At 44.2% G+C, this 12558-nt stretch overlaps 1 protein-coding gene across 6 annotated transcripts in view; it reads left to right on the forward strand.

Annotated features, from left to right (window-relative positions):
* The window catches only part of PGAP1 (post-GPI attachment to proteins inositol deacylase 1), a 1652111-nt gene that overhangs the window by 50205 nt on the left and 1589348 nt on the right, over positions 1–12558 (forward strand). For all 6 annotated transcript variants that reach the window (XM_075317804.1, XM_075317801.1, XM_075317803.1 and 3 more), the window contains exon 2: positions 4470–4623. In XM_075317804.1, coding sequence (XP_075173919.1) covers positions 4470–4623 — 154 coding nt within the window. The remainder of the gene's footprint in view (positions 1–4469; positions 4624–12558) is intronic.

Consider the following 12558-nt stretch of genomic DNA (forward strand, 5'->3'; position numbering starts at 1 on the left):
AGGCCCCGCCCCCAAATCACGGACCCCACAGCAGTGCAGGGGGAGGTCACTGGAGGTGCAGGGGAATGTGTGGGAGGGTGCAGGGAAGGGGGGCGGTGACTCCTCGCACTGTAGTCGCCCAGCAGGGAGGTGACATGCTGCTCCACATTTGCATGTCAACATGGCCCTGCCCATGTAGACGTGCAAAGACCGGAAGCAGCAAAATCGCGGCAGGAGCGGTCACATGACCGCTCTGAGCCGGGGGAGAGGGGCTGACAGCGGGGCAGGTAAGTGGTCTCTATCTACTTACCTGCCCCAATGTAGCCCAATAGGGAAATAAAAAAAAAAAAGTCAAAGAAGCCGGATAACCCCTTTTAAGTGCCATAACCAAAATAGTGGTCGCGATACATTAATGGGACCTACCCCGGCTTTGATCTAATGTGTGAGCTAATAATTGGGTGTCTGCAGGTCTTTTGGTATGTGATCCGGTAGATGACCTCTTTCTTACCCAGGATGGGGAACCATACCTCTGAGGTGCAATACCTCTGTTTCGACGGCCGCCTCAGGGGTGCCACACTGTCACTCAACAAGCTGATGATTTTATCAACTTTACTTTCTTGGGTTTCAAAACCTAAACATCTGAGCTGATTACTAAAGGTATGTAGAGAATCAGCACTGGCTTTAGGTTATATAGGAAAATCCTGGTAATTGGTTCCCTTTAAATCATTTTTTCCATTTAAGTCTATGGACACTGAACAAGGTGTTCAGGATTATTGCAGCTCTCCTCTGTACACTGTAGTGACTGTGCAGGGTTATTACAGCTCTGCTCTGTATACTGTACAGTGACTGTGCAGGGTTATTAACGTTCAGCACTGTATTACTGTGTAGTGGCTGTACAGAGTTATTACAGCTCTGTATACTGTAGGGACTGTACAGGATTATTGCAGCTCAGCACTGTACACTGTGTAGTGACTGCAGGGTTATTTTAGCTCTATTTATTTACTTTATTGGCAGATTTATAGTTGCTCGAGGGATAGAAATCACTGATTCTCCTATGTTCATACAATATGCACACCTTTACATTATTAATTTATTTAGCTGTGGACTCTTTTGCACTTTAGTTTGGGCGTGCACTTCCATGTATTTATATTCAGTTCTGATGTGACAGTATGCCGATTCCACCCTGAAAATGGAACAAACAGTGCATGAACAAGGCCTAACAAGTAGTGATGGGTGTACCCGGACTGTAAAAGTCTGGAACTGTTCATGGTCAAAAGTACCGTATTTTTTTCAGGGAACTCCGGATAATGATTTGGGTTCGGCAACTCGGGTAATACAAAAAAAAAAAAAAAAGGGAAAATAAGAATAAAGCACACGCGCTACACTTAGTGTCTCCGGTGCAGGTGTAACTGCTTCCGGGGTGGCTTATTCTACTTTTGGGGCCACTTATTAGCGTCATACATATTCACTGCTTCCTCCGCCAACTGGCAGTCCTGGCATCTGTGATTGGTTGTAGTCAGATGTATCCCCAGCCTGTGTAACAGCATGTCTGACTTGCAATTACTGTGTGTGTGTGTGTGTGTGTGTGTGTGTCTATATCATGGTGTAAAAATAAATAAATTAAATTCCTGTAGACACCCCCCAATATTATACACAGCACAGATAAAGCATATAGCTACAGCTCCCGATCGTGTGCTTATTTTAGCTGTATATAAAAAAAAAAGAGGAACCGTATACAGATTATTTTTTTTTTTTTTTTTTTTAAATAAAAATAGTTCATAAAAAAAGTGTGCGGTTTTACACCCCACCCCCTCCCAATTTTGATACCCAGCCATGGTAAAGCCTAACAGCTCGGCGCTGATATTTTTAGGCTGAGGAGACCCATGCTTATTGGGCCCCCCAGCCTAAAAATAGCAGCCTGCAGCAGCTCAGGATTGTCACATCCGTTAGATGGAACAATCCCAGAAATTTAACCCTGCTCATCCCGATTGACCTGGGTCGGTGGCTATCGGGATAATAAGAGCCTAACAGCTCGCAGTTGCCACTAGACCCTAGATTAGTAATAGAAGGTGTCTATGAACCCCCAACCCCCCATTCTTTATCTGTAAGTGAAAGAAAAGAAATAAAGGATTTTTTGTGTGTTTGTGTTTATCTGAAATAAAATACAAAAAAAACCCCACCCTCTTTCACTCATTTATTAACACCCAAAACACTCAGGTCCAACATAATCCACACGCGGTCCCACGATGATTCCAGCTCTGCAACATCTGAAGGGACAGCGTTCCCACTGTGAGATTCAGGCAGAGAATTAGCCACGTAATGAGCGGTGACTAGAGATGAGTGAATCTGAGGTTTGGTTTTTAAACTGAACACCGAATTTTAAAATCAAGGTTTGGGTTTGTGGATCGGCTGCTGTGCGTACAAACAAAACTCGTGTGGGCATCGCTGTGCTCTAGTATGCTTGGTGCTCAGCCCTGTGCGAGCCACGTTGCAGTGTTTGGAGCACACTGAGGGTAACCGTGTGCTCGGATGTAGTGTGCAACAACAAAAAAAAAAAAGTTTTGATAGTCTATTCTTTTTATGCTTTTTTTTTTTTTTTTTTTTTTTTTTTTCTTTTTTCCTTACGTTAATTGTATTTGTTACTCGATTTGAACCTGATCACTTGCGCTATATATAGCAATACCACAGTATTGCTTTATATAGCAAAAGTCACGGATGGTTTTCACAGGATTGTTTTCATGACAGGCCCAGGAGTCATTAGCAGATGCTTGCCTTTCATGGCAACCTATCGGCAATCGCATCGCTGGTGCACCAAAAGGCACAAGGATTGACGTGCTCCCCTCCTGCCGGCGCGTGTTAAATTCCTGTCAGAGATTCAGTGACATTTAATTGGTTAACGGCCGTGTGTAGAGCTCCCCTCCACATGTGGCTGTTAGAGGCAGATTATGGCTGAATAGCACATCTGCTGGAAAAGATGCGGGTTCAGCTGGAGAGCCTCCATCAAAGATAGCCGGCATATGATGTACCAGTAAGGCTATGTTCACATTTCCGTTTTTTTGCATCAGTCACCTGCGTTGCTTAAGGCTTGTGACTGATGCATTGTACAACGGGTGACAAGAAATGGAATTTCTTGTCATGAGAAAGCGTATTCCGTTGAGAGAGAGAGAGAGAGAGAGAGAGAACGATCAGCTGAACGCAATGAAAAGCCGTCAGCCGGGAGATCAGCTTATCGCTCTCAAAAGCCGATGAATTGAAATTGAAACTGAAATGATTGCCCGGGCCGGCTTTCGAGAGCTATCAGCTGATCTCCCGGCGCCCAGCTTTTCATTGAAATCAGCTGATCGCTCTCAAAAACTGGCCCAGGCGAACATTTCAGTTTAAAACCTGCGGGCGGGGGGGGAAGAGAGCGGAACTGATTTTACATGATTTCGGACGTCTTGCTGGGCATGCTCAGTAAAACATGACGGATTCCTGCACTGGAATCCGTTGCGTGACGCAGGATAACTGAATCCTGCACCATAGACTTACATTATTCCAACAGAATCCTGCGGGGTGTGTTTTTTTTTTTTTTTTTTTTTTTTTTTTGCCGCAACAAAAAACGTTGCATACTGCGTCCCTCCCGCCCAACGGTCAGTCAGTAAACGACTGATGCGGTGGATGCAACGCAGGGTCATCAGTCACAATTCGCCGCTCATACAAGTCTATGGGAGACAACGGAATCCGCCAAACGGATTGCGTTGTTTTTCAGAGCGGCGGATTGTGACTGAGCCTAAAGAATGAAAATGTGAACATAGCCTAAGGGTTTAAGGCCTAAGACACACGGCATCAAAATTGGAGCAAGTGGAATGCGATAAAACATCGCATTCCACTCTGACCAATATTACTCTATGTGCCGGCACCCATGAGCGATTATTTTCTTTTTCTTCCTAATCGGACCGAGAAAACAGTCGCAGCATGCTGCGGGTGCAATGCTATCCTCTTTCTCTCGCACACATTCAAGTCTATGGGGCAAGAGAAACTTCGCACTGCACTCGCATTACACTGGTGTACCGCAAGTGCAGTGCGAGAATGGCAATAGCCGGCTACGGAGGAGAGAGGGAGATAAATCCGGCTCGCCCCCCGCAGCTGTGGTCCGATCGCACCCAGTCGCAATGACACTCGCATGCCACTCTGCTCCCGCTGTACTGCCAGCGTGAGCAGAGTGTCATGCGAGAATCGCAGTCGTTCCCGTGTGTCGTCCCCTAAAAGAATAAGTAGCTTAGTGTAAACGAGAAGTTATAGCTATATTTTATATCTTTGTGCCCAAGGGTAGAATTGTGTGTGTGTGTGTGTGTGTGTATAGGTTCCATGAACATAAGTATCCATGCAACATATTTAGCTTATTGTTTTTTGGATGATGGTTTTGATAATGTATGATCTTATGCAAGTAAAGCAAAAATGAATATAAAGACGTGTTGTGTGTTTTTTGTTTTTATTTTTTTTTTGTTTAGAAAATACAACTTCCGAAAAAGGTGTCTTCACGGTATCCATCATATGAGTTGCATCTGTATGGTGAGGGTGTTTACACAGAGGAAAACAGAAATCTTTCCTTAACTGGAATTCCAGTACTATTCCTTCCTGGAAATGCCGGCAGTTACAAGCAAGGTATGTGAAATGGTATAATCTATAATTTCAAAGATTGGTCTGGTACGAAAAATTTCCTTTCTGAAACTCTCTCTATACCCTAACCACTTTTTTTATTTGCTTTATTTTACCATACACTTTCACCCGATCTATGTAATCCCTAAATGTGTTTTTTTTTTTTTTTTTTATTTATTTATTTTTTTTTTTATGGACTTACTGTGACATTTTGATTGAGTGTAGTCTCAAACAGGATGTCGCAGAAGGCTGACTTCCCTGCAGTGACTATAGCCCCTCCTGGAACAGGACATCATCAGGTTTCAGCACTGCAGTTACTTAAGATTCTTGCATCGTCACCTTTCGGAGGGTGACCTCACAGGAACATTCCTTCTATCTCCTCTGTGATGGAAGCAGTGAGTGATACCAGCGCTGCCCCACAGCTAGCACGGAGCTCAAATGAATCATCAAGGGGCGAGGATGAAAGCTGTAAGTGACACCAGCACTGCCCCTGATGACTATTTGAGGACAATGCTAGAAGCTGTTAGGCTATATGCCCACGTTGCGCATCTGCATGCAGTTATGCTGCGTATTGCACTGCAGTGTAACTGCATGCATCCTGCGTCCCCAGCACAATCTATGAAGATTGTGCATAATCCATGCGCACGTTGCGTTTTAGAACGCAGCGATTTGCATGCTGCCCAATCGCTGCGTTCTAAAAAGCAACATGTTACTTCTTTTGTGCGCTTTGGATGCAGGTCCTGCTCAGTCTATGGTGGGGGCTGCATCCAGAGCGCATGAAATCGGCTTTTTCACTGCATTCATTACGCAGTGTTTCTGCAGCGATTTGAAGCGCACAAGTGCTGTTCAAGTCGCTGCAGAAATTTCTGCACGGACAGGACGCAACGTGGGCACATAGCCTTAAGTCCCCTGATGTCCTCACAATTTGTTTCTCACCCCCTGATGAAGTCTTATGTCACAGTAAGAAGCAGAGTGTCAGCGCTACAGTCGCTTCTCACACTGCACCAAGTCACCAAGGATCCGGGATTTTTTCAGAAGGTGACAATGCAAGAAACCTAACCACTTAATCTTCTACTTCTACTGTAAGACTTCGTAAAGGGGTGCAGTGGTGGAGATAGAAGCAGAGTGCTGGCCCTGCGCTCATCTGTCCCACAGCATCTATAACCATTGGTCCAGGACATCTTCAGAGGATGGCTACTCAAGAAACTAAATTAACTGCAGCGCTGCCCCCTGACGACGTCCTGTTCCAGGAGGGGTGATAGATATTGCAATGAATTTAGTGCAGAACTCCTGTGACGTCCTGTTTGGGATTACTTACAAAAAATGGTTAGGCATGAAAAGATAGGTATTTGGAAAATATATTTTGGATACTGGACCTCCCATTTATAGATGATTTGTCACCATAGCTTTTTGAAAGCTTGAGTAATTTTGTTAAAATAATTTTGCATTTAAATTTAGTTTCACCACAACTTGAGCAACTGTAATTATGTTGTCAAAACTACCATGTCTAAGTTCCCAAAATAGAAGTCTTCTCTTATTGCCTAATAAAATAGTAGTTTCACAATTATAAATACTGATGGGAATGTTCAAAATATGTTTAACCAGTGTGCAATACAATTCCCTTTAAAACTTCAATTTTATTAATTTATATATTAAAAATCGCCCAGGTGAAAAAATCCCAAAAACTCAATCAATAAAGAGGGAGCTACTATGGATCAGGTACAGCCATATAACCTGAAGTTTCATAGGCAAATATAATGATAAAAATGCCAGTCCAGAATTTTATTTATGCTATCGTGACCCTAATATGTCACTATGTCTGGCCCTGCCTAACAACGGAGGGTATGACGCCCTTACTTAGCTGGGCGCCCCCGTTCCTCGACGGCTGACCCTCACTCTCCCTACTAAAACCCTACCAATATGATGATAGTTTCTGTACCCAAAACTTTCAATAACATATGGTGTAATACTCCATATTAAATTCAGTAAGAGGAGAAATACCTCAAATAACAATTTTGCAGGCACAGAGCAGGGAACCAGGGGAGCTACTGTAAAAACGGGTACAACAATAATAACATTACAGAGGCAGATATAAAGAACAAGGCAGTCCCAAGCTTATTAATGTTAAAGTGCCCCTAATATATCACTATATCTGGCTCTGCCTAACAACGGAGGGTATGACGCCCTAACGTAACTGGGCGCCCCCGTTCCGACGGCTGACCCTCACTCTCCCTAGTTGACCCTGCCAATATGAGGATGGTGCCTGTGCCCGATAATCTCAGTTATCAATATGTAGTGTAATACTCCATTTAGAGTCCAACTAAGGGATTAATGCCTCAATAGACAAACTTCCAGGTACAGAACACAAACAAAGGACATCTGCTGCCCCAATCGGCTTACAGCATGTCTATCAATATACAATGGGGACAAATTGTACTTCCCTCAGTTTCATGCTGTTTACATGGCCTCAACGCGTTTCCCCGCCCGTCATCGGATCATCAGGAAGCCCAAGGGTAATAAGAGAATATAAATCCCAGCATCATGTGTGGTAGTGGCTGGCGCCATTGAATCATTGGTTTTAATAAGCCAGACCTTGACACTAGAGGTCCACTATGGAGAATTAACATACCAGACTACTGTCCTCAGGTCGTCACTGCGCATGTCCGTTTCCACCAGACACTAGAGCACATAAATCTCCTGAGGGGCGCTACTGCGCATGTCTCTGACGCTGCAGCTCTGGTCTCCTATCAGCCATCTGTATCATCGATATTGAGGAAGTGACTCATCAAGGAATCCCTAACATCCAATCATTGTGAGGCATCTCCGTCACATGGGACAGAATGCCTCATGTTACTGATACAAGGCCATACATTCCAGCACGGAGACAGTCTCTGACGCTACAGCTCTGTCAGCCAATCAGCCGACTGCATCGCCGTTGCTAAGGAGCGTCACGCCCATGGTCATGACGCTCCTCCCTAGTAACCTATCAGAAACGCATCGCCATCACATGGGACTGAATGCCTCACGTAACAGATTAAAGGCCATACATTCTAGCACAGGGAAGGGCTTGCTCAGCGTCCAACCATGGAACAGCGTCATCACAACCAAGGAGATGAAATCCTCCACCCCTGGTTGGACTTATGCGCCTGCTCATGGGCAAAATATCAAATCATGCCATAGAGGATATTCCACATGTGCAGCAGCAATCAATCCATGATGAAAATCTCTCCTATCTGGGCATAGCGTTCCTGCTAGTAAAACAGTGCCCCTGAAAATGCCTGGTAGAAAAAGGGGACATGTTGTACAGGGTGCAAAACGCCACCCATTAACCCCTATATGAATAAACGCAGTATAACCTCAGATTATTCCTGGTATGATTATGCATTGATGTATTAATTATAGACCTCTCCATTTTATAACAGGGACTATTTAATTATGTGAAGGGGGAACAGGTATATCAATAAGGGGTCTGTCCCCAACTAATAAGCCAAAAAATAATAAATAATAAATAGCGGCTCCTAGATGTAAATCACCATACAAATGCAAGTGGCCTTTCAACAATATAATGAAATTAAAGATAATGTTTGATATTTTCATTTGGCCGCTAGAATACCCACAATGGGACACCCTCCATCCCACAATATATCAGTCCCACCATTAACATTAATCATACAAGGGTCAGGCTCCATTAGCCCCTAGACGTAGACTTAGATATTTCACGCCCCTGCGTGAAAAAAAGGGGGCCCCATTTTCGGGCCGATAAAGGGTCCTAACTAACCAGAACCTAAATATCCAATACTCTGAACTACAAAAGTAAGGCCCCCTAAGCAATGAATGGTGTATAGTTCAACCTCTCATTCAGGCCATTAGGGGTCTGGGACTTGAGACGAAAGATCCATTGACACTCCTTCCGTAAAATCCTGTTATCCCAATCCCCACCCCTCAAATTCCGTCTAACAACCTCAAGGACACAAAAGCGAATCGATTTAGGGTCACCCTGATGGTGCTCCCAGACGTGCCTCGCAATAGGGGTGTCTCTTTTATGCCTGACGTCTCCCACGTGTTCCCCTATTCGCCTCCTCAATTCCCTGGTTGTCTTTCCCACGTAATCGCGGGGACAGCTGCAACTTGCCAAATAAACCAGGCCCTCACTCTTACAATTGGCAAAGTCCCTCATATAGTACCGTCGACCTGTGCTAGCACTGGTGCAAAATTTACCCTGTACAATCCAATCACAATATTTACATCCCCCACACCGAAGGGTGCCCAGGGGTCTCCTATCCAACCATGTCCCCCCCGATACCGGTCGACTATAGTGACTATGCACCAATTGATCACCTATCGAACCCCCTTTCCTATACGTTATCATGGGGTAAGGTGGTATCACATCAACAAGGTTTGGATCAGCTCTAAGGATCCCCCAGTGCTTACGTAAGATCTGGGAAACCCTTTCAGACTGGTTATCAAATGTTCCAATGACCCTAAATGGGCCACCCTCCTCCTCCTTTTTCTTACCAGTCTGTAACAAGGAGCTACGGTCCCTGCCTAAAGCATGTTGGAAAGCCCCATGTAGGACGTGTTGGGGATAACCTCTATCCCTAAACCTCCTCCTCAGGTCATTGGTCTGCTCGAAGAACTCAGGACTCCCCGAACAGTTTCTCCGTGCCCTGAGATATTGGCCTTTTGGTATGCCTTTCTTCAAAGGCAATGGGTGGAAACTATCCCAGCGTAGTAAATTGTTGCTTGAAGTGGGCTTACGATAGGTTTTAGTCGATAAGAGGCCTTCCTCATTTTTTGTGATAAAACACATCCAGGAATGGAAGTTGTGATTCATGGATCTCATAGGTGAATTTGAGATTGATTTCATTATGGTTAATGCATTCAACAAACTGATGGAACTCTTGTGTGGTACCTGCCCAAATGACAAAAACGTCGTCTATAAATCTCCCCCAGTATAGTATCAGGGGAGCCCACCATGGGGTATCGACGTTAAAAATGGTTGTTTCCTCCCACCAGCCTAGGAACAAGTTAGCATACGAGGGAGCACATGAGCTCCCCATTGCTGTGCCCCTAAGCTGGTGGAAGTACTTACCATCAAACAAAAAATAGTTGTGTGTTAACACAAAGTCTAGCAGTTCCAAAATCAGCTTGTTATGATCTTGCAAGAAAGTTGCTCTCGAACGGAGAAAGTGATTGTACCGCCTTGAGACCCACCAAGTGAGGAATTGAGCTATATAAGGACTCGACATCTATTGATGCCAGGTAGAAGTCCCCTTCAAAGGCTATATCCTGGATCTTTAGGAGTAGGTCGGAAGTATCCCTGATATAGGATGGGAGGGACGTCACAAAGGGTCTCAACACCCTATCCAGGTAGATACTTGTGTTCTGAGTCACTGACCCCACTCCCGAAACTATCGGACGACCTCTGAGGGGGGTCAAGCCCTTGTGGACCTTGGGGATCGCGTAAAAGGTGGGTATCATAGGGTTCCCCGGTATCATAAATTCATACTCATTTTTAAATATTAATAACCTATCAAGGGCCACGTCCAGACTCCATGTTAATTCCTGACAAAAGGCCTCCGTTGGGTCCTTTTTAGGTTACTAGGGAGGAGCGTCATGACCATGGGCGTGACGCTCCTTAGCAACGGCGATGCAGTCGGCTGATTGGCTGACAGAGCTGTAGCGTCAGAGACTGTCTCCGTGCTGGAATGTATAGCCTTGTATCAGTAACATGAGGCATTCTGTCCCATGTGACGGAGATGCCTCACAATGATTGGATGTTAGGGATTCCTTGATGAGTCACTTCCTCAATATCGATGATACAGATGGCTGATAGGAGACCAGAGCTGCAGCGTCAGAGACATGCGCAGTAGCGCCCCTCAGGAGATTTATGTGCTCTAGTGTCTGGTGGAAACGGACATGCGCAGTGACGACCTGAGTACAGTAGTCTGGTATGTTAATTCTCCATAGTGGACCTCTAGTGTCAAGGTCTGGCTTATTTAAACCAATGATTCAATGGCGCCAGCCACTACCACACATGATGCTGGGATTTATATTCTCTTATTACCCTTGGGCTTCCTGATGATCCGATGACGGGCGGGGAAACGCGTTGAGGCCATGTAAACAGCATGAAACTGAGGGAAGTACAATTTGTCCCCATTGTATATTGATAGACATGCTGTAAGCCGATTGGGGCAGCAGATGTCCTTTGTTTGTGTTCTGTACCTGGAAGTTTGTCTATTGAGGCATTAATCCCTTAGTTGGACTCTAAATGGAGTATTACACTACATATTGATAACTGAGATTATCGGGCACAGGCACCATCCTCATATTGGCAGGGTCAACTAGGGAGAGTGAGGGTCAGCCGTCGGAACGGGGACGCCCAGTTACGTTTGGGCGTCATACCCTCCGTTGTTAGGCAGAGCCAGATATAGTGATATATTAGGGGCACTTTAACATTAATAAGCTTGGGACTGCCTTGTTCTTTATATCTGCCTCTGTAATGTTATTATTGTTGTACCCGTTTTTACAGTAGCTCCCTGGTTCCCTGCTCTGTGCCTGCAAAATTGTTATTTGAGGTATTTCTCCTCTTACTGAATTTAATATGGAGTATTACACCATATGTTATTGAAAGTTTTGGGTACAGAAACTATCATCATATTGGTAGGGTTTTAGTAGGGAGAGTGAGGGTCAGCCGTCGAGGAACGGGGGCGCCCAGCTAAGTAAGGGCGTCATACCCTCCGTTGTTAGGCAGGGCCAGACATAGTGACATATTAGGGTCACGATAGCATAAATAAAATTCTGGACTGGCATTTTTATCATTATATTTGCCTATGAAACTTCAGGTTATATGGCTGTACCTGATCCATAGTAGCTCCCTCTTTATTGATTGAGTTTTTGGGATTTTTTCACCTGGGCGATTTTTAATATATAAATTAATAAAATTGATGTTTTAAAGGGAATTGTATTGCACACTGGTTAAACATAATAAAATAGTAGGTAACGACAATGGAAAAAATGCAAATCTTTTTGCAAAGTAGCCCATATACAGAGTAAGGCCGGCATCACACTTGCGATTGACTCGCACGAGTGAAATGCGAGAATCTTGCATTGCACTCAGACCAATGTTAATCAGAGGCAGCTCCGATCTGCTTTTTTTTTTTTTTTTTTTCTGTCCAAATTGGACTGAGGAAAAAAATTGCAGCATGCTGCGATTTTCTAGAGTTTCTCGTGCGAGTCTCTCCAATGAAAGTCTATGGGTGCAAGAAAAAAACGGTGACATCCATTTTTCTAAATACTATTCTATCATGTAGCAGAGAATACCGTAAATGCTCCTATACATGACTGTAATGACTAATAGCTGCTGAGAAAAAAACGGATCACAGATGGATTGAATACGGACTGCTCACGGACTACTATCATGAGAAAAATCAGACTCCTTGCAATGGCATTGCACACGGATCAACACTTTGACAGAGCTCATCCTACTCTCAGGCATGAGAATCGGAACGATTTTTCAATTGCAAGTGTGATGCCGGCCTAAAACAAAGTGTAGATGCTTTTTTAAAATTTCATGTCATGTATGTACGAAATTAAAACTTATTAAAGTGCAAAGCAGAGGATAAATGAGGTTGTGCACTACTTAAAGGTAAGGTGTCACTTTTTTTTATTTTGTATTAATAGTGATTATGATCTCAAGTATTTTTAATACAAAATTAAACTCACTGTTTATTTAGTTATTTAATTCTATTTTTACTGAAACACTGGGGCTGCCATCTTAGATCTGCTTTGTGTAATGACAGTTACCTCATTTATGGCAGCCCTCTGTGCATTGATTCTGATTGTTGTTCTCTGACCCTATTCTCTAACACAGAGACAGTGTCTGCTGTGAGCTGGACATGCCCCCTGGGCTGTACAGATAACAGCAGAGGGAGGAGATTG

This window comes from Anomaloglossus baeobatrachus, chromosome 7 (genome assembly GCF_048569485.1).
Source record: "Anomaloglossus baeobatrachus isolate aAnoBae1 chromosome 7, aAnoBae1.hap1, whole genome shotgun sequence".
Taxonomy (NCBI): domain Eukaryota; kingdom Metazoa; phylum Chordata; class Amphibia; order Anura; family Aromobatidae; genus Anomaloglossus; species Anomaloglossus baeobatrachus.